The 22,847-nt window shown below is 35.5% G+C and overlaps 2 protein-coding genes across 2 annotated transcripts; one reads left to right on the top strand and one right to left on the bottom strand.

Annotated features, from left to right (window-relative positions):
- The first annotated feature begins 5,131 nt into the window (after positions 1-5,131).
- LOC113298310 (uncharacterized protein At4g15970-like) lies at positions 5,132-8,470 on the top strand. Its single transcript, XM_026547012.1, has 5 exons — positions 5,132-5,760; positions 6,858-7,223; positions 7,306-7,787; positions 7,955-8,041; positions 8,186-8,470. The coding sequence occupies exons 1-4, from the start codon at positions 5,509-5,511 to the stop codon at positions 8,013-8,015; spliced, it is 1,161 nt and encodes a 386-aa protein (XP_026402797.1). The 5' UTR covers positions 5,132-5,508; the 3' UTR covers positions 8,016-8,041; positions 8,186-8,470.
- Positions 8,471-9,090: 620 nt separating this feature from the next.
- On the bottom strand, positions 9,091-20,759 carry LOC113298309 (protein ACCUMULATION AND REPLICATION OF CHLOROPLASTS 3-like). The gene is made up of 16 exons (XM_026547011.1): positions 20,305-20,759; positions 19,425-19,483; positions 19,013-19,077; positions 17,991-18,125; positions 16,115-16,163; positions 15,655-15,767; positions 15,510-15,581; positions 15,237-15,347; positions 14,380-14,558; positions 12,956-13,240; positions 12,764-12,855; positions 11,919-12,316; positions 10,866-10,970; positions 10,596-10,733; positions 9,834-10,000; positions 9,091-9,454 (listed from the first exon to the last, which is right to left on the bottom strand). Exons 1-16 carry the CDS (start codon positions 20,643-20,645, stop codon positions 9,382-9,384), a joined length of 2,382 nt encoding a protein of 793 aa, XP_026402796.1. The 5' UTR covers positions 20,646-20,759; the 3' UTR covers positions 9,091-9,381.
- Between the last annotated feature and the right edge of the window lie 2,088 nt (positions 20,760-22,847).

Raw genomic sequence — 22,847 nt, 5'->3', positions numbered from 1 at the left:
GTACACGTACTGGCGTAGTTATAGTCCGACAACAACTTTTGGTACACATACCAAGTATGCAAACCCAAAAATTTTGTTGACTCGTGAGGTTAGTACACATACCTAGTATGCATACCAGAAAAGTTCTGTGAACTCTTGAACTCGTTTTGTCTTAAGAGTATACAAACCCGGTACACATACCATGACAAAATAACTCACGAACTGGAAGTAAGTACACATACTTACCCTGTCGAATGCTTTCAGATGCATTAGAATTATTTCTATGAGATAATCGTCATCTGAACAACTCTCTAAAAAACACATCTAGACATGTTTGATCACATTATTGTGCCTCAAGTTTAAAGTATTAAAGTGTTCTATAAAAATGATTAAGCTTACTGTTCGTCTGGCTAGTTTCGGGTAACCTTTTATGAAAAAGTCACGGTTCAGTTATGGTTCATCCTAACCATAGTGTATATTCTGTTATGTTAATCTCAAGTCAAGTTTTCATCACGGTGGATATTGATTGCTTGATTACAAAGCTGCCTTAGCTTAAATCTAAAGCAATCTTGATCTTGAAAGTCTATATAAGGAGAACCTCAAGCAACTGGGATCCTTGAATTCCCGACATTGTTCTTGTGTGTTCTAGTTGTAAACTAGAGTCGTCCTCTCCTGTAAACCTTTTTAGGTTTGACGACTAAAAAGACTTCGCTTAGGGATTCGTAAATCCAGGTCCAACTATCTTTATCTTGATAGTTCGTGTATCCTGATCTTGCTACTGATTGTTGAGCCTTTATCTCCAACATGCGAGATAGATAAAAATCGCAAATTTCTTCGTCTCAGACTTTGTGATTCCACAACTACATTCTTCTATAACGATTATTTGTTGAAATCGGAGTAGGCATTACTTGTGAGGTGCAATAATAATCTAGGCTGCTCTTTGGGAGTCGTAAGTACCGGATTTCGAGGTTTGCTAGACTTTGTCTATTGCAATCGATTTCCTATCTCACCTTGATCTTCGATCAGAATGGAAATCACATATAGGCTTATCAATGGGAGGAAGATTGATTTAAAGTCTTTAATTGAATTGAAGCAACTCTTAGGCTGTAAAGGACGTCAGCTGAGGTAATCAATTGCGCAGATTCTTCCAGATTCAATAGGCGTAAGGAGCACGACTGTAACTGAATTACTGTGACGGTTGATTCCGTCTCAATTACATTCCAGCCCGAAGTTATTTGTAGTAGGCCAGTGTCTGTAGCGGCTTAATACAGTTTGGTGTTCAAATCTGGACTAGGTCCCGCGGTTTTTCCGCATTTGCGATTTTCTCGTTAACAAAATTTCTGGGGTCTGTGTAATTTATTTTTTCTTTATAATTGAAATATCACAGGTTGTACGTAAATCAATCAACGTAGATCCGTCCATCGTAATTGTTGGATACGACTTGATTGAGTTTGGATATTGATCTTTAAAATCGTCCAACTACTCTCTCGGTATAATCAAGTTCACGGACTTGTCCCCGAATACATAGTGATTGTGAGAGAAAGAGATATAAACTCTTCATATAATTCCTGATTGAGATTCATTAAGTTGTAATTCTCGGAATTGTATTTGTGTTTAGAGTTATTTTGTAGAAGGGTCGTAACTTTAATGCCTAATTAGGGTCTGGGTCGGAGAAAATGCGGTTGATGCGTTAGGGTCGTAGACTAACGGAGACCGTTACAAAAGTGTTGGTTGACTTTTTTTATTTTACAGAACACCCTGACCGTTAGTGTTGGAATATTTTCAACGCCGCTAACCAAAGGGGGGTCCTGTTGATGAAGCCTGTTCGAAAATTTCAACGCCGCTAACCAAAGTGTTGGAATATTTGGCCGATAAAAGCCTGTTCGAAAATTTCGAATCCAAAAGACACCATTGATGTCTGTTGATGAAGGAACCTGACGTTTCGTGAATAGAAACCTGTTGGCGAATAAAAACCTATTCCCAACAGGTGCAAAACCCTTTATAAATAGCTTCTCCCAGTTTCGTTTAACATATAAGAAAAATCAAACTGTTTTCTCTGTTTCAAAAAGCATCATCAGAAATCAGAAATCTCTTTGTGTGTTCTTGATTGAATCAAGGGGTACAAACCTTGAATTCAGTTTTCGTTGCAGGGCTTTCATTGTATCCTGAAGGCAATATTTCGCATACCTGTTGTAATCGCCAATTGTTATTGGGAGGGTAGAAATATTTGTCTAAAAGAAATTTATACAAGCCTTGAAAGTTTTGGAGTGCAACACTTTCTTCTCTGATTCATTCATCCTTTGTGAAACCCAATTTTTTCCAACAGTTAGTTGACAGGCATCGACTGTTAAAGCAATGTTAAGAGTTAGCTCTTTCATCCATTTAATAAGAAATCAGCTTACGCCATTATTGAACCAAAAACACTCCAAAAAAACAACTGCTAGTGACGAGTGCCTCCGCTTCTGAATATCCTTCTAATCTATTTCGTCTTTACAACTAATTCAACCTTGATTTCTCTTGCTATCTTTCAACCCCATGTAAAATAGAATACTCAATCATTGATAACGGATGATATCAATGATTTTGCTTAGAAAATCGTTTACTCTTGAAAGTTAAAAGTAGAATCGTATCAAACCCATGTAACTAGTACGCTAACTTTGTGCTTTCAATGATTGATTAAGTATTCTTGTTTCATAATATTTTGTGGCTTAATACCATTACAAAAGAACATCTATTACCAGTGGGTTTGGTTGTGGATATGTTGGTCCAAACGGTCATTACTGATATGTATGTCACTATGTTTTTTCATCTTGCTGTAATTCAAATACCTACAGTTTAAATCACTGGTTTGTATTGAATTTTGATTCAATCTTATATTGTTGAAGTGGTTGAAGGAAATAGTGAACCATTGAGAGTAATTGATTTTGTGGCAGTCTAATAGATTAAAAGACTCGGTTCTTGTAAAAATTATGGTGGTGGGTTTACAAATGTGCAGGATGTCAACATTCTTTTTACAGATTTGGTGGAAAAAGAAATGCGTGAATATGCAGTTAAGATGTTCGTTGAAATGCTCGTGTAGTTACTATGCCCAGTTAAATGTTTTCAGTGGGTTAGGACATTGATCACAGTTAATTATTTCATAAGGGTACCTTAGTAAACTAACCAGACGGTCAAAGTTAGTCTACGACCCTAGCGCATCAATTGCATCTTCTCCAACCCAGACCCTATTAGGCCAAAAAATTACGACCCTTTTACAAAATATCTCGTGTTTAGTCCGTACATATTGTCTAAGAAAAAGGTGGTGGTGCATTTTGGTACCCTCATTTTCAGTTGGTATTAGAGCAGGCAAACACGAAAAACCTAATAAGTTTGTGTTTGTAAACAATTATACCTGTATCCAATGAGTCAAAGTATGGTTTTCAATTTACCAAGAAAAGACTCATTATGCGTACTTCCCAAAATAAAAACCAGCACGAGGAAGGAGGTTTCCTTATTTGGAAATACATCTCTACAGGGTGTACAACAGAGTAGTTTATCAAATCTTCTTAGAAGACAGTTGCACAACAGGTTCATTAACTATCATGATAAACCTATATGTGAAACTGTCTGTGCAGTCAAGGACACCGACCAAGAAACGTGTTCTTAATCCTTCCTTCATGACAGAGTTAATTTTCTTGAAGGACTACTACAATCAAAAGAGCGAAGCAATGTTATTCTTGAAAAAAAAGACTTGAGGAAAATTATGAAATAGAAAATCTCTTGATAACAAAACTTAATGAATCAAGGGATGATCTAATTCAAGCACTTTCAACGATTGAGAGAACTTGGATCTAGACTAAAACCAACATGTGGTCAAGTAAGAAAAAACTCAGAGTGCTCTCTGGAAAATTCTCTAGCAAGCACAAATCCTCTTGTTTCTCAGCATGTTGGAAAAACAGTTTCAAGTACATTAAAAGATATACCCAGTACACAAGAAAAATTAAAAATTAATAAACTTAACTTGAACATTCAGGAGGATACGTCTAGTTGTCCCAAATAGTATATCGTGGATTTTAATTGAACGGCTTAGGAATTCCATCCAAATAAGCCGCCTTGTATCGTTGTACTAGTTAAAAGTTAAACGGTCATTTAGTATCTTGGCTTATGTTGGCTTCTAAAGAAGGCCAATAGACCAGAATGTGGGTTTGTCGCCATTACTGTCGTTCAGTGCCTTCTTAGAACATTTTTTCGGTGGTTCTACTTCCATATGCGGGTCAAAACCGGTCCTACATTTCAAGCAGCCAATTAATGAAAAATACAAAAATGTAATCCACAAGTCTAAACTATATATATATATATATATGATATGACATGACATGAGTATCATTCTGGGTTTGGTTGCTGTTGAAGCTATTTTAGTCCTAAACACACCGCTTATTTTGCTTTATCTTTGCTTCATTTTTTTTTTCTGTGCATATTTATTTTTCCTTTTTTTTTTAACAGATCCAAGGAAAGCATTATAGGTAGTCAAGGCTTGGCCAGAATGTTAATTGTGGCTAAGCTGGGGCCACGGAAAAAAGCCAGCCACTAGATGATCTTTTTGGCTATTGCCTGGGTACCGGACCATATACTAATATATTTCTAAATACGAAATTGATTTTTTACTAGCCACTCAACTAGCTCTTAGGTGTCATTATAGTACAGGTTCATGACATCTAGCCATAAACAAACCCCGAGCCCTACAGGTTCACCGTTCCCAATCCAGAGCCTACATTACAATAGTTCAACCAGTGGTTCATGGTTGAGATAGAATACTGAAGGCTAGCCAAACAGAAATATTGGAAAAACAAAGGCTGAAGTAGTGCCAATTTCATTTTTCGTGTGTAACTTAGTTGGAGCGCATCATGATCTTGGCTTTGCCACCAAGTGTTGCACAGCCAAGGCTTTGCTAAAATGGTAGGGCTAGGTTTTGGTCCTTTTTGGATAATAGCCACAAAGCAAAAATGCAAATGGTAGTATCTAAAGAGAGGAAGTGACTAGTGATCTCCAGCCTGTTTGTCATCATCAATGCCAAGTTGCTCATCTAGTCCTTATTAAGGATGTTTCGCACAAGTCTTGAGTTGGAGTTGTTTGGCTTAATTTTGTAAGTTGACAGTTACATGAACAAATATCTCCCTAGGAAAAATAAAAGAAAGAATAACACTGTTTTTCTCTGTTTTTGCCAAATTGTGTAAAACTCATCGGAAGGTAGGTGAAGATAAAAATCCCTATTTTCTCTCTTCTATTGATTTTTTTAGTAGTCATTTATTGTCATACATATATTTAGTAGTATATTAGACTTAATTGACAATAAATTATACAAATAAATAAAAACAGCCTTACTTACTTAATACCCTACACTCCTCCTCTTCCTCTGGTAATCAAATATTCAACATACCAGACCAATTTGTTCTGTCTTTCCTTCTTTCATTCTCTCTCTGTTTTTCTTTCTAATAATAGATCCCAAAGAGTTTTACTGAATTAGATGTGATAAAATTAGTAATTGAGAAAATGTATAAGAAGATACTATCAACAGTGATGCCTTGTTCTTCTTCTTCTTCTTCATCAGAAACATTAGCAACAAAAACAGCTGATTCATCGCCGTCGACTACAGCAGCTGGTTATAGTATCTTTCATCGTCGGAATTTGACGTTATCTCTGCTAGTGGGTGTAGTCCTGGGACTACCTTGTTTGATTTATTTCAACGATTTAATTCCATCTCAGATACTTTCCCTCTCATCCTTCTACGGTTCCTCTTCTTCGGTAAGTAACTAGCCATTAACTATCTTCTTCTAATTTCAGTTTTTTTTTTAAAAAAAAATCCATATATTTCATGACAAGTGTTGAGTATTCAGCCGAATTTACAGCAACTCAGAAAGCAAAATCGTTATTGTAGTTGCATGTTAGTAGAACAGTTGCATGTTTCATTGTACTTTGGTGTTGACGTAATATAGGCCATTGATTTTAGGAATTGGCCTCCGGATTTGATTTTTGTCACCACCAAGTGGCGGTTTTTCTGAAATACTATACCAGTAGTCATAAAATACTCCATCACTTTCGTTGTTGTTTTTATTGTAATCTCTTCGCTAATTGGTGGGATCCCAAATTTGAGACCCTACTGCCACAGCTGATGACGTATATCCTATGGGATACCACTGTACCAGTCTACTATTTTCCATTAGATAACTACACTAATCGCCTTTTTTTTATTTTTTTTTATAAATAAGCATCAAATTCTAATTTTTATGTTTGAAGGTTTTTATTTATATTGTTGCCGCATGGTAAAGAAAGAGCATTGCAAGTTTGAAACAGCAGGCAGGAATAGTGCACGAGGCCAGATGTTTTCATGCATATAATAAAGAAACGGCAGCATGTGCAGTGCAGTGCTCAATTGGTTCATGTAAATTGTCTTATAGTATGATTGACAACCGTGTAAAGTAATAATTTAAACGCATTTATAAAAGAATAGCACGCATCAGATCAGACCAATAACACCACCTTGTGTTCATCGAGTATATGTTTTTAATAAAGATACCAAATGGGATTGATTATCTTTGCTGGACAGACGGAACCAATGAGAATCTTCTAAGTCTTCAACTTGGTTCGTATCCTTTTTTTTTTAATAGGAAAATACTAGGTTCGTATATGTGGGGCTCAACTCAAATATTGGTCAACTTAACTAGGTTCGTATCTGTGGGGTTCAAATATTGGTTAACTGAGAATCTTCAGCTATCCATTCATGGGCCGGGCTGTAAAGGCTAGGCCAGGCCTTCTCCCTTGGGATGGATCCTTGAACTAATTAATATTTGATGATACATTTTGTTCAATTAACTTAAAAGTTTGTTATTGATAATTTTTAGTTCAAGGTGGACGAAAGACTGAAGGAAGTTCTCGAGAAGGCAGCAATGAAAGATAAAACTGTGATCTTAACCACATTAAATGAAGCGTGGGCAACTCCTAATTCAGTAGTCGATCTTTTTCTGGAGAGCTTCCGAATAGGAGAGCGAACCCAAAATCTGTCGAGTAATTTGGTCATCATTGCATTGGATAGTAAAGCTTATAACCGTTGCATGGAGATACACCCTCACTGCTATGCTCTTACTACGTCAGGAGTTGATTTTTCTGAGGAAGCCTATTTTATGAGCCCTGATTACTTGGTTATGATGTGGAGGAGGATTGATTTTCTTCGCACAGTTCTTGAGATGGGTTACAACTTCGTCTTTACGGTATGTATCATGCTTACATTTTTACCGTATGGAATCCTAGTTGTTTAGTACTCATTTGGTTATTCTCCATTTCTCTGTTCAGGATGCTGATATAATGTGGTTCCGAAATCCATTTGAACGATTTTACCACGGTTCGGATTTTCAAATTGCTTGTGATTACTACAACGGGAATTCACGGGACTTGAGAAATGCCCCAAATGGAGGATTTACATATGTTCAGTCCAACAAGAGAACAAAGCAATTTTACAAGTATTGGTATGAGTCGAGAAAAAGGCACCCTGGTAAACACGATCAAGATGTCCTCAATATAATTAAGAAAGAGAAATCTTTCAGAAGAATAGGATTGAAGATGAGGTTCCTGAATACAGCATACTTTGGAGGATTATGTCAACCAAGTAGGAATCTGAATGAAGTTTGCACAATGCATGTGAATTGCTGTTACGGTTTGGATAACAAGCTTCACGACCTGAATGTTATGCTTGATGATTGGAGAAAGTTTATGTCTTTATCACCACACTCCAGGAAATCATGGAAATCATCTTGGACTTTGCCACAAAATTGCAGGTAAACTTGAAATACACTTACTCCCTGAATTAGACCTATCCAATATAACCGTATACATGGGTTTATTACAGAAAACATTCAGAACTCGTCAATGTGTTCATAACGTATACAGTATGATATATTTGGTAATCAACTGTTTAAAAGTGCTTTGTTGGTTGCTTTTTTAGTCTTGGAAACTTTCATCCTCATCCATCCAAGAAAGACGCAAAACAGGAAAAGAGAAATTGACAACAGAAAACTACTAGGTTGTAAAGGTAAAATTCTTTTTCCACTCTTAATAGCTAAAGGAGAAAAACATAGCTAAATTACATACATTTATCATAGGAAATTTTGCTTACATCTTACATGCCATAACCAATAAGATTATTTTACTTGTACATTTTTGTTGAATTCTGCAGATTTGATTTGTGATTTTCTGAAGATGAAGAAATATTGTTCTATCGTCTATATTTATGCTTCTCAGCAGAAGGCTTAGGCGAAACCAATTGATAGTGTAGTTGTGCTCAGTGCTCAGAGATATTGTAGTCTCTCAAAATGTAGTTTCTGGCATCTTTTATCTTGCATTTCCTGAGTAAAAAGTGTCCGTATTTTTGAAGCAATTCCTTTTATCATGGAATCACGACAAGGTTTATGAAAATGTTAAAGCTCAATATGTTATCTTCAGAGATAAATCTAGTCTAAGATTCCAAAGTCCATAATTAGGTTTTCTAATAATTGTTAAATTTACAACTGAAGATATTTGATCAACAAAAGCACTAATTCGCCAATTATAAACCAAAGAATTTAATTCTGTAAATCAAAGTCTAGCAACCTCATAGGTGTAATTATAAGTTTAAGTCCCCACCCGACAGTTGATACAGGTTAAATTATCAGATAAACATAGTTCAAAACAATGCATGGGTTCATACTTCATAATATATTATATAGCCAATCAACTGTTACACATTACAAGCATGAACAGGATCAAAAATTAACCTGGAAAGCAGGAGCCTCCTCAGATACCTTGGTTAGGCAAAAATCTCGTACCCTCTTTCTTAACCATGGGCCAGGATGTTGACGAATCTAGAACAAATGTCCAAATGCAACTGAACAAGAGAAATATTTGTGACCGTGGCAGAATAAAATTTTTTTTTGTTAAACTGAACAAGCTTGACACCGTCATACATAATGTTTCACTCATTGTAAGGAAGAGAATCTAAAACAATAAATTCGCAGGACAACTATGTAAAGGCCATAAAAATAAACTCTGATGAGAATAACAGAAAGGCTGATAAAGAGAGAGAAGCTACTTATGGCAAAAAAAGAAAAGAAAGACAAGAAAACAATTACGAATTTAAATGCTTTAAATGTTACACTTTGAAGTGGAATGTGTTGTCTAATTGGTTTAAGAGTGGACTCTTTTTTCAGATTTCTCTGTTATAGCATTTCATTTGCATATATATAAGAATATGAGGAAAATGCTACTGAAAACGAAATTCATAAGATAATGGGATCTAGAAATAAACTCGGAAGAAAAATAACCTCATTTGACAGAAGATAATATATACATACAACAAGAACAGCCTACTTCATTTCTTTCATGTACATTGAAGTATTAGTTGGCAGTCGTTTCAGAGTCCAGTGGTTCACGACTTAGAAGGACACCATCATCCCAGATCTCAGTCCACCTGACAATATAAACCATTTGTGACATTAAAATCCCTAAGAGGGTTCAAGATAAACATGCTAGAAATCAATATAAAGTCCATATATCTTGGATCATGCATATTGACTGAAATCATTTGACAACTGTAAACTCTATGTACACCATTTGTGTTACTACCCTAAGAAAATACGGGAAACCACACTGTTGGACCATATTTGGAAAATTTTGAGTACTGTGTACACATTTACAACCCGAGAACAATATCTAAAGGCAACCACAGCCTAGCTATGAACTTGAATATGTTTTATGGACTGCTTATATATATACAACTTCTTTCATCTTAAAATGTTAAATGCTATGAAACTATAGAGGATACTGTAATTATTCATACACATGTTTACCTTCTTCCTTCGTCGTCAATAAATAAGCTTTCTCCGTGTCGCCAGCCATCTTGAAAACTGCCAAAAAAGATTTCACCCCCTTTTGAATAAAATCGTCCTTCCCCATTTGCTTTCCCCTTCCAAAAGTTCACAAACCACCGGTCCCCAGTGCAAAAATAAAACCAGCCCTGTACAGATAAACACAGTTAATTGCCCTACATTCACGAAAAAAACAAAAAGAAAAAAGAAAACAAAAGATAAAGCTTCTACTCGAAGTTCTTTAGACTATATTGCCACGTTACACGTAAAAAACAAAAGTTTTAAATGCACAGAAACTAACCGAAAAAAGGATTTTTTGAGCAACATGAGAGTTCATATGCTGAATTTTGAGCTTATTAACAGAATGCATATTGAAAAAAAAATCTCCCATACACAACATCCGAATACCACTTGATCACATCAACCAAAAAGGCAACTACCTTACCTTATCAAATTAAAGTTACAAAGGACAAATACAAACAATGAGATATGAAGTTAACTATGTAGCAATAACTAAACCTGACAGATGCATGTGCATATCCACAATGTGAAGGCGGGAATGGGGAAACCTGATGCAGGGATCCTTTAATAGTGGCTATCAATTCTCAGAACATATATACTTGAAACTACCAAATGATAAGCAACAACAACATCAAAATGTGAGTAAGAATCACTTCATTACAAGTATTTACGATTTCCCCTAACCGAAAACAAACTATATAGTACAATATGAAACAGTCATACCCTTCCATGCATAAGGTCATCCCTCCAAGATCCCTGGTACACATCCCCGTTACTATAGTAGAATGCACCTAAACCAGATCTCTTGCCATAGCGCCACATGCCATCATAAATGCTTCCATCTGGAAGTGTTAGACGACCCTGTGATGAGAAGCAATAGATTTCCTCAGCATGTCTCCGACATGTAATACAGAAAGTTCTAAACTCAACCCGGCACTCCGGAATAGTTTATTAAAATTGAGATTGAGCTTCAGTTAAGGTTATCGTACAAACCTTTCCTTCTGGGAGTCCTCCTTGGCAACGTCCCTTGTAAATTCCTCCTCTATATTGCATCTCTGTAGTACGACTCCATTTTTTCTCCGAGTCGCGTTCAGATTCCTGCAAATAAAATCATAATTAGGAAGTCTGTGTGATTTGCTTGCACAAAGGGTCCATCAAATGCTCAAAGAAACTATCAAAGAAAAACTCGGATTTTATCCTGAGAATAAAGTAAGATGTAGATTCATGAGTTGGAGGCTACATAGTCAAAGAACTCTAAGGTTTCAAAGCAGCATTAATAAAAAATCTATTTTATCACCTTAATAATCTGCACATATTTGGTGTGTGCAAACATCCAGAAGTCAGTCGTTTTCGGAAACTCCAAAAGACTAGAAGAAATTAAACAAGATTTCATTTCTTCTAGCTCTAATTGAAAGACAAGCGTTAAGTTTTTTCAAATTAATTTTCTGAGTCTCTGACAATTAATAGAAGAACAAACTTTTTGCAGGGCATTCCATTGAAGGTTCGTTCAGGTTTTCATAAACAAATCCTTTAAATGTTGAATCTGAGTAATTATACCTGTTTAAACGACCACAGGGAGAACATGAACATCCGAAGACTGATAAATCACTTTATCAGGCTTTCAGAACAATGAACTCAAGTATACTGAAGAACAAGCTGAAGCACAGCTCCGAAGCATGCCCTTAAACACAACGACAGGGATACATACACTCTTATTCTTCAACTGAGTGAATGCTTTGACGGTCCAATTCAATTTCTTTCTATGTTTTTTTCATTTTGTTTAGAACCATAGCAATACTTCTGCAATTAACTACATTGCTTCAGCCTGTGCCAGAGCACAGCTCCTCGAGGCACAGGCTCAAGCACAGCCTGTGCCCTTAGACGATACACTCAGTTGTTCAACTAGCATAACTATGTGATTGCTACTAATATTAAAAGTCTTATGTATACTGTTTTCATTTTCTGGTTGAAGTAGTCTGGGAGAAGTAATTACAGGAAGTAAAAGGCTTTAACCTATAAAATCATTAATCTAGAATTGAATCATACCAACATGGATGATGCACGAACAGAAAGTACTCCTTGCTTCCTAGGAATATCAGCAGCATTTCCTTTTAAAAGTGTAGATGCAGCACCATAGACATCCTTCACTGCTTCACGACTAGCATCAGTCAGTGCATCCCATGAAAGCATATCTGTAGTGCCCTGTGATACTTCGCTATTATCATCTAAAACTCTTGGATCTGAGGGCTGTTGAGACTTGGGAAACTGTTGCCAGCGTTGACTCGAAGCTTTCTTTACACCAACTGGAAGAGAGAAAAAGATTTGTCTGCCGAGTACTGGATCAGTCCCAGATACAACTCCTTTTTGTGCCCGCACTTGCTCAACATCGAACTCCGGTCCCACATTTCGGCTAATGAGTGGTTCCCTTCGAAAAACAGGTTGTTCTAGGAAAATTGATCAGTGAGAAAATGTAAGAGACGGTATTAAAAAACAGAATTTTAACAATTGATAGAGCAGCAATACAAGTATTGAATATATAAAAGTCAGATTGCGATTCATGATAGAGATAGTAACAGCATGAAAGGTCATAATTTTCAATGAAAAAGAAGAAGAAGGTCAAGGACACATCTAGACGTTATAGATGCAAACATGATCATTATCTTTCATTGACAAAATAAAGATGATCCAGGGGATGATTTTCACGATTTTCTCCTCAATGACTATCAAACCATAAAATCCAATTCAACTGATTGAAAATCAATTTCACGATATTTCTTTACAAATAGCTGATTTTCAAGCTCTTGCCTAGGGATCAAAAGTCAGGTTGGCTTCCTATGAGCATGATGTACATAAAAGGACATCACTCAAATATGCATACACATCTTATATACCTTCAGCGGATTGATCATGAACATGAGAATGTGAGTTGCTATTTCCCTGTGAAGTTCTACCCCCCCTTATCTTATCCTCACCGTAGAATTGCCTATAAGTATTGCCAGATCAATATCAGAATCACTTCACAAATTATCACTACATCAGTAACCTCTATTTGATTCGATAAAAAGGAAGATAAGTTTATAAACCTTAAATCATTGGTTTCTTCATAATTTCTTTCCGATAGGGTCCTCAGTTCATCAAAATCCGAGTCAAGATTTTCATCCACATCATCAGAGGAACCCAGATTTCGCATATCCATACTATCTGAAGAACTAATGATCCCTGAAGGGTATGCTTCATTACTATTTGAGTTGACAGTTACTATCTCTGTATCAGGTTGGCCTCTTCCCAGGAGGGAGAACACAAAAGGAAAACGCAGAGCAAGTCTGGATAAAAAACCCTGTTTCCGGGATGTACCTTGTTCATTGCAGCTGACAATGACATAGGAAATTTATGATCAGAAAGGAAGAAAATCATATGTAAGCATTTACTATGTGATGTGATTTCACATATAAAGAAGTTGATATAGAGCAGTTGTAAGATACAAAAGAGAATGTCAAAATTAGCAAGTAATCCAAGTACGTGACATAAAATTAACCACGCAATCTGGAGCCTAACTATATTATATAAGGATAACTGGCAAAAGCAACAACCATACTATGCTTAAATCTCAAGCCTAACTTTGGAACATTTACAGTAGAAAATAGTTTTATGGAGGTAAACCTTTTTTGACCCACCAGTTTCTGACACATTCTCAGCTGAAATGGCGAGTCTAGTATTGATTTGGATTAGAAAAATGAACTAAGATATATCAAATCTCAGTGCTCACTTGCTCATCATCACACAGGCTTTCTTTACCATTTTTTGAGCACAAGACCATACTTCTACTTTCCCAGCAAGGGATACAGACATAAAAACGTCCTTTATATATCCCATATATATAAGAAAGCAGAGTACTTCACTATAGGAGAAGTTTAGGGTGCTGTTATATAGTAATAGATTTCAGAAGAAAGAGATAGGTTGGAAGGAATAGGTAGTCAGAGTTCGAGTCTCGAGATGAACATAAAAATGAGTCGAGCACTTCTTATTATACCTAACATCCTTATAACATAACAGCTAATCCTGAGCAGTGAATGGTTGAAATTTACAATCTTGTAAATCCAAGCCATTCATTAACACCAGGATGATTAACAACCAAATAAACGTCGCCATTTTTCAACAACACATCCTACGATAAGACTCAACTAGATCATTGTACTGAATCCCCCAAATTCGTGTCTTATCTTACTTATCAAGCTGTTCTACAATGGGCATCTTAGTGATAGGTTATGTGAGCAACAAACTGTTATCTCTTGAATCCATCAACTTATCAAGGTTGACTAGCAAATCATAATCCCACGTGCCAAAAAGCAATGTTAATAATCGTCAGTTGAAGTTAAGCATGAAGAGAAAGCTCATATCTGAACGTTTTTTTAATAACAAAATAAAAGTATCATGTTACTGTCCTACTAGAAGTAACAGTGAACAGACCTTTTGTCTGCATTAAATTGTTGTCGATGAGGATCCTTACCCTAGAGCAATGACTGTTGTTACTACCAGGTTTTTCTCCAGATTAGGTTCATAAAACATGGAAAGTATGATCTCCTTTTTGAATCCAGTTGTTTGACGAAATGTTTGCAAGAACTCGCGTACATCACTATGCTCCTTAACATCACAACTTGCTACAGTGCAGACAACCATGTCATTTTCCTGTACATTGAACAAATAGGAAAGACAAGCAAAATTACAAAAACTGAACAAGGAAAAAGCAACTATATCCGGTAACAGAATGATGATATGTAATAAGTTAATATAATTCCTTCAAAGGATTGAACAATTCAAATTCAAAGTCATATGGATCTAACAGAGATCTGTTGTAACTTAATTAGTAATCAATAACAAATACTGACGGCTATGATATCAAACAATTAATGAATTATTAGAGGAAATCAGATGTGTGTCCGAGAGAATTCTAAAGACACTCAATGATATCGAACAGTTATTTGGATTATTACAGGAAATCAGATGTGTGTCCAAGAGAATTCTAAAGAAAAACAATGCAGAACTTAAATTCAGATAACATGGTCACTGATGAGAGCCTTGTTTTCCCACTTGCCAGATTGACACTATCTAATACATACTGTATACTATATAGTATTTTCGACAATGTCTAAAGTGCAATGAACATAGATATTCCAAATATACAGAAGGGGAAGGAACTATTAGCAACTGCTTGCAAGGAAGAAGTAACAATTCAGTTTGTTATGTTGAAACATGCTTAACATGCAGACAAGTATTCAGATCATGTGAAGACAAGATTATTTATTTGGCAGATCCGAATAATAATAACTTGTTATAAAATGCTCTCTAGTACCAAATCAGTGATACCTTCATGCCATCACCAAGAAAAGGGCAATCAAAGACAGCTCGTGCAATTGATGATTTCATACTCTTACCCACTCCGAATCCAACTTTTGCTTTTCCACAACTGCTCAAAAGCTATAAGCCAATAATAGCATCGGCCGAGTAAGATAAACCAGCAAGGAAAATAATTAGAGAAGTAGAATTTCTTGCAACCTTAGTAACCAATGCAATGGAAACAACCTAGTAAGGTATTAAGGCATGAATTCAGCTCATTGGAAGAAAGCGACGTAAACTCACTTCTACTACTTCTAGAACTTTGAGTTCCTTCATTTTACTGTTTGGTTGATCGAGAAACTTATTGTGCAAGTCCTGAAACGTTCAAAGCTTGAGTTAGGAAGGTAGCGAACTTGATAGGTAAACTTCAAACAAACTAAGAACTTACAGACATAAGAACGGAGATTGTATTCAAGCCCAGCAGAACTGCATTATTTGCACTCTTTAGAGCTTCAGCCAGAGTGACCATTTCCCTTTTTAAGAGTGCATCAGTATCCACTTCTGCAAATTAAAAATAAATAAACCAATCATGTTAAAATGAACAAGAAATGGAAAACAGATAAAGACGAAAAAACCCTGCAATAAAACACCGACTCTACATTAAAAATACTCTCCAGCTACTTCAGGATTATTTTCTAATTATTTTTATGACATGGTAAAAGGTGGGAAACCTTCAAATTGAATTTCTTAACCACAAAAGACGTTTCTTAGTAGACAGCTACGATGCTTCCTTAAACTGTTAAACATTAAATGAGACTCACCAATACAGAATTTGCGTTCCTCTTATTGTATGTTGACACAAAATAGTAACAAATCACATTCATCAAGAATACTACACAAAGACTCACCAATACAGAAGTTTGTATTCTCCCAGAGTTTGTTAACCAAGTCATTGACCTACAAATCCAGAAAGTGAGGTATCAAAGCTTTGAAATGGGCAGAGAACCGCCAAGGCTCCCATTCATCAGCTTCAAGAAACCAACTGGTAAGTAGCCACTTTTACTTACGCTTCCACCAATGGGAGTATGCAACACATATTATACGGTAAATCAAAGCAGTTCATTTTGTCGTGGTAATAAACCTATGAGATTTCATCAATCTGTGCCTGGACTGTTTAGGGTCATCCGTCTACTGAACCAATTAGCAATTCATTTTAACCTCAGGTTAGCACAACCTATGAGGTCCTTAATTGTCAAGTCAAGTAAGAGTCAAAACTTAATAGATAGTTCTTATCCAAACTAAGCGCAACAAATTGCCCTCATGAGTAATGGGGAAGAGCCTAGATATAACAGTACTTGGTCATAGGAGGAAATAAACTCATAAATAAACAAGATAATTTATTAGCATGTAAAAGAAGTATTCAAAATGATCAAACTTCAAGTGAATTGGTTAGGTTTAATCATCTTTTGAGTCGGTTCTCCACATCTTAGGACCAATCCAAACCATCGGATTAATTGGGTCGGTTAATTGCTCACCCTAGCTAGATCTGTGATCTATTCAAAAGCCAGAGTATGTATATTGTAGCAGAAAAAGCATAAAGCAATTAGTCCTAAATTTGTGATAGGGTAAATATTCATTAAGAACTAAGGCTCATTTAGTCCAAAAATAAAAGAGGGGAAAATCTGTTGACAACTATTAGGTTACTATTTAATTCTACTTGGATTTCAGTAAAGGTTTAGGAATAAGAAATTGGGTTAGACTAGCACTGAAATATGGTTTTGATCATGCCCTCGGATGAGGTATCACTTCTCAGAGAATACTCATTCATTTAACTTATTTTGCAGATCCACATCTGACACAACTTTACATGATACAAATCCGATTCAAGACCACCATCATGTCATCCCATGTATGACATTCTTCCCATTTATAGATATATGACTGACAGAGTGATTACACTCTCCTAACTGTAAAGTTCATATTAATACTGCTCTTCAAGTACAACCACAACAATAGAGGATAGCAGAATACTCAACTCCAAACTAACATTACCAAAACACATACATGTGAAATTTATCATGAATACTTTGTATGTTTTTTAAACATTGTAAGGTAAGAGTGTGGAACAAACAAAATTGGTGGCCATTTCCTTTTATCTTTGAACAAATGATATCAGAGAACTAGTTGACTAAACAATCTTCGATACCGTTCTCAATAAAACCTGGACCACTATTACCAAGATAACAAATTGAAGATATAATAGCCATATAACTTCTAACTATTTATTGTAAAGACTGCAGCTAACTACCTAAATAATGCATATGAATGATTATTAAGAGGGGTTAGACGTTGGTATTATGAATTATATTTTAAAGACGTATGAGGCTACGTTTGGGAAAGCATACTTAAGATGTCGAAGTTGAGTGTATGTTTAAATCCACAAATGTGAGTTGTTTCGAATTTATGAAACAACTAAGTCATTATGATAGAGTTCAGCATATGATAGTTGGTACCGTCACAATGTAATGTGCCCAGTGTCCATAATATCATGTTCTGTAAGAATATAGTCTTGCAGTAATGTAACAGGTAAAGCTATTCTTCAAAGGCGACAATTAACCTACTGCATGCTTCAGAACACTCAAGTGACTGAACTCACGATGTAAGTGAACATCACTGTTCAAAACTAAACCAATGCGCATATCAAAATACAAAACCAGTCTCTAGTGAGTCTATAAATACACATATTTTGCTTGCTAAGGTAAACAAACAAGATTAATTTATTACCTCATCTTGACGTCTGCGTCCTTCAAAACTGAAAGGCTTCAGAATAATGCCAACAGAAAACCCATTTGCTGATTTTATTTCTCTAAGAAGCTCAATTGCTTTAATGTGATCGAGGCCATATCCAGCACTAGCCACCTAAAACATAACTTGACAATTTTTAGTATGCAAACATAAATCTTCTTACCTTATTGTGATTAAAAGAAAAATTCTAAAAAATTCTAAAAACAATGCTCACTTTCCACCACCCAAATGCATTACAATCTAGGTAGCCCATATTTTTTATAATCCAGTATTACTATTCCTTGGTGTCTGCAGCTGAGACTTCTTTTCTATAATGTTCTTTACTTTGAAAAGAAAACAGTAAAAACAAATTTAGAAGGACCAAGGGAAGCGATAAATGATACAAGAAGCGGTGGAAACAATATAAAGAAGCATACAGCATTTTATCATCAATTATCAACTACATGATTAAAAACAAAAAGAAAGAGAAAACTCCAAATCATTCTCACTTTCTAAGAAAGATGTGAGAAAACTCCAGGTCATGAATAATACAAGTGCTCTACTATCTAAATGCATGACTGAGAGACTTGCTTTCTGCAAATCTTGTGACTTTTTTGCCAAAGCATCAAGCTGTAAGAAGCTTCTTTTTCAAAAAACATATCCTTTTCTAGACACAAGGCACTACTTGATGAGTCATTTGACAAGTAAACAAGTTAAATCATTTTCCTTGAGTTGCTTAACCAAAAAATGAGAGTTATTTCTTTTTTTCAAAAACTTTTGGAACTTTCTAGAATTTGAGCCTTTAGATTTTCCCATCATAGAATGATACTATTGGTCTCCTTCAGAGTTTAAAAACTGATTCACTCTTGATCAATAAGGCAAAAATATAATAGGAACACAATTAAGGAGAGTTCATGTCCAGGAAGTAATTTCAACAACTGGTTTGCTGATTTAACTAACCAAACTCATAATATCAAGCTGAGAGACTAAATTGGAAAATAATTAGTAAAGGATGTACTGACAAGGACAACGGCTTGAGAAGATGATAGCTGCGACACAGGACCTTCCAAGTTCCTCGAAACCACATCTTGCAACAAGAAAGGTTAAAAAGAAACCTTGAGTTACCCAACAATCTTCATTATAGTGTATGGAAATCAGTGATATTAAAGGCATAAACTGCAAAAAAAAAAAAAATCCAGAACCTACAATACTGCAAGAAACATTGCATAGAAGAATTGAATACTGAGTCAAATTTATAAAAAAGACAATCGAGTAAGAACCATCACAGAATCCATAAAATTGACTTAGAATATGTTTTCACATCTTGACTGCTGGGTTGGTTGGTTAACATTGAGGGTTAACTTGTGCAGCAATTTCGTTGCATATTAAAATGTGAACCAATCAAGGAAAAAGCTATAAAGAGTGTAGTAGAACCTTGTGCACGAGATTTCTGTAACAGTTGCACCTCCCCTGAATCTGTTGACTGGATATTCCTATGATACAATCATAACCAAAAGATTCATGAAATGCTTAAGAGAAGCACCAGATTAAACACAAATCAATATTAATGCCTCAAAAGAACAGCATTTTAACATCAAATATACACAGATTTCAATCTAGCAAATAGAAGTTATTTACAAATACACCACAAACTGCATTAGCAATTTAATAGGCCAAAAAGCTTCGAATCTAGAAATATTACCAAACTATAGTGATTTTCTAATCATATTTTGAGAAAAAATGCTAAAAAGATAGTTGTTATATCATCTATAAGTTCTGCTTTACGTTACTCACCAAACTAAGATAAGTGTGCACACATTCCTTCAATATAAAAAAAGATGGTCCGGTAAGTAATACTTTCCTACATCTTTCAGCAACCACAAAATGCTAAAAAATTTACAGGGTACACATTCTTCTTCTTTTTTTTATGCAAGGCTCTACAAGAAACTAGAGGGCAATTTTATTGTAATAAATAAATTTTATTTCTTCTTCTTTTTATTTACAGGGTACACATTCTTCTTCTTTTTATTTCTTTTTTTCCTACTAATAAATAAATTTTCATTTGAAAATGTGGAACAGCAGCAAAACCAATTATGTAATCAGTAAACTGTTCAGTTCTAAAATGCGGGTTTCGTCTAATCAAGACACTTTGCCACTCAAATCAAAATCTACTACTCCTATATACTTCAACTCAGACAATTGCCTTCAAAACTGAATTAAATTGCAAAACCCTAATTTGCATCACATTCCCATTTTTCTAGCATTTCATTGATAAATTAGATAAACTAGAAACAAAATGGGGAAAAATACATACCAAAACCTCAACGAAGTCAGCGATTGGAGAGGCGATTCCACACAAAAATCCAGAACCGCATCCTTTCTGCTACCAATTCCAATCACCTCGATGCAGTTGGATTCTCCTCCACTTAAAATCTCAGCATCCACCCGAGACTCCTGAGTGAGATGATGATCATTTGATTTCAAATCATGCTCAGAACTCAATGAAATCCGAAGTGGAGTCGAGAAACCTTTAGGGTTTTTTGAAAATAATCTGCGACGAGTAACACTGCCATTGAAGGCAAGAGTGTTAGGGTAGAGAGAAGAAGGGCCTACAGATAGTTTGGAGAAAAGGGTTGTATGAAGGAAAAGCTCCATACAAACCAGAATCACTTGAATTTTAACCCAAATTCATGGCATATCCAACAAAAGAATATGGGAAAGGGGAGAACTCGGATATTTGGAAGTGCCGAGAAAAATGACCGTTGGCTCCTTTCCAGTTTCCATTCACCACAAAATAATTGGAGTATATGCTTGGTTAATTGTTATCGGCTGGGTTGGGCTGGGCTGCGCTGGACACATCTAAGTCGACAAGAGGTTCTTAATAGGTGAGCACCGGTAGGGCGGATGCGGATTTAGTACCACCAGCGTCTAATCCATTAAAATGACAGATTTTTGAAATGCACCCTAATCCAGTCCCTTACTCGACGGGTTTAATACCCACGAGTGAGCGAAGGAACCGGGTGGATGTTGGTGGGTTAGCGGATTTCAAAACATTCACGCAAATCATTAGTAGATCTGCAGGAAAGGTTTTTGTGCCTCCTTTACCACATTTACTTATCATTGAAACTAAAACAAGGGAAATTTGCTATTTGGTCCTAAGACCACATACTTAGTTATGGTAGAGTCCAACCGGGTTTCACCCTTATCATTAGGTCATCATATTTTGAAAATAAGGAAATGATCAAAAGACTCTAGTAGTAACCACGTGGGAAGAATGCACGTACCATTTACGGTTTTCTTCCCCGCACAAAACCAAAGAAAATAATCAGAAAAATCATTTAATGTTTTCTAACGTTACAGAGAAACCTAACCAATTTTCAGAGAGAATCTCAATCAGAGAAACAATTTTCAGTGAGATCAAAAACAGTTCTCAAAATCAGCAAACGCAAATCAGAGATTTTGAAACCAAATCATAAAAATGCAAAAACTAAAACCTAGATTCTGATTTTACAAATTGATTTTCCAAAATGGTTACAAGAAGAATCAAGAGAACAATTGAAGAAAAAGAAGTAATAAAGGATGATAGTACTGCTCCTAGGTCATCAGAAGAAGAATCAAGAAGATCAAAATGAAGATCAACGAGGAAGAAGAGTAAAAAGGTAGTAACACCAAAATCAAAGAAGAAAGTTGTTGATAGTTCATCGGAAGATGATTCTGAAGAGTTACAAAGACCGAAAGCAAGAACACAGAGTAAAAAGAATAAAAAGGTAGCAATACCGAAGAAAGGTACTATTTCTAACACTTTTAATTTGTTTTTATGTTTCTGGGACATAGATCCACCAGTACATATGTGAAGTACTGATGAAAAATGGTTCATAATTTACATAGTTTGTGTTTCTAGCACATAGACTTGCCAATACATAACTCAAAAACTGTTGAATAATAATCAAAAGTGACATGCAATGTATTTTTCTTTGTTTTTGAAAGATAGAACCACCAATACATATACCAAATACTGAGGATTTGTTTTATAAATTTGGGTGTTTTTTGGCAGCACATAAGTCCAATACTGAAATGAGTAACATTGTTTATGTGTCCATATATCATTTTTTGTGTTTCTGGCACATATATTTCCAGTACATAACTCAAAAGTTGTTGAATAACAGTGTGTGGCATGCCTATATATGCAATACTGAGACATAACAGTGTTTATGTACTCTAAAATCATTATATTCTTTATTATGCATCCATACATGATTGTTTGTGACACAAAATAATCATATATGATTCACCTTTTTTTTTGCTTTATGAGATAATGATCTTGGGTATGCAGTACATAAGGCCAATACTGATTGTTTGTGTTTCAAACATGATGAATTTTGAAGTGCATAAATGCTATACTAAAACAAGATAAATTAAATTTTATAGGGAAGGTTTAGAAATTTGTACAGATCTAGTTTCACAGCACTACATAGTTTGGTTGCCAAAATGAAGTCGAGTAATTATACTTTGAGTGAAGCCAGTTAGAAAAGATAGGTGAATCTTCTTATGGACAGATATTCTTAATGTATGGTACACTACGTACACAGAAAGTCATTGGGAAAAGCTAGAAGGTGCTGTCAAAAAGTACTTGAAGTGCTACAAAAGGGGTCGAGTCAAGAATGAGCTTACATTTGAGTTCGTTAGAAGAGGTGAAACACAGGTTCTCAAATCGACACCAGAAAAAATGTTTGTAATCTTTGGGATGCCAAGATTGGCAGGAAGAAGAGCTGATGACACCAATTTGATGGGAGGTGGTGGATGGAGGCACAAATCGTTCTACATTAGACACTTTGGCATGAGCAACATGGTTACAAG

Source organism: Papaver somniferum, chromosome 7 (assembly GCF_003573695.1).
Source record: "Papaver somniferum cultivar HN1 chromosome 7, ASM357369v1, whole genome shotgun sequence".
Taxonomy (NCBI): domain Eukaryota; kingdom Viridiplantae; phylum Streptophyta; class Magnoliopsida; order Ranunculales; family Papaveraceae; genus Papaver; species Papaver somniferum.
The sequence above is the reverse complement of the archived record's forward strand: the minus strand, read 5'-3'. Positions and strand labels throughout refer to the sequence as shown.

What these genes read in the sequence shown, in the direction of transcription:
- LOC113298310 (XM_026547012.1), top strand. Translation starts at nt 5,509, where the DNA reads ATGTATAAGAAGATACTATCAACAGTGATGCCTTGTTCTTCTTCTTCT. An exon ending in GTTACAACTTCGTCTTTACG is followed by an intron (nt 7,224 to 7,305) that starts GTATGTATCATG and finishes TTCTCTGTTCAG; the next exon opens with GATGCTGATATAATGTGGTT. An exon ending in ACTTTGCCACAAAATTGCAG is followed by an intron (nt 7,788 to 7,954) that starts GTAAACTTGAAA and finishes TTGCTTTTTTAG; the next exon opens with TCTTGGAAACTTTCATCCTC.
- LOC113298309 (XM_026547011.1), bottom strand. Translation starts at nt 20,645, where the DNA reads ATGGAGCTTTTCCTTCATACAACCCTTTTCTCCAAACTATCTGTAGGC. An exon ending in ACAGAAATCTCGTGCACAAG is followed by an intron (nt 19,078 to 19,424) that starts GTTCTACTACAC and finishes TCTTGTTGCAAG; the next exon opens with ATGTGGTTTCGAGGAACTTG. An exon ending in GACGCAGACGTCAAGATGAG is followed by an intron (nt 16,164 to 17,990) that starts GTAATAAATTAA and finishes CTGGATTTGTAG; the next exon opens with GTCAATGACTTGGTTAACAA.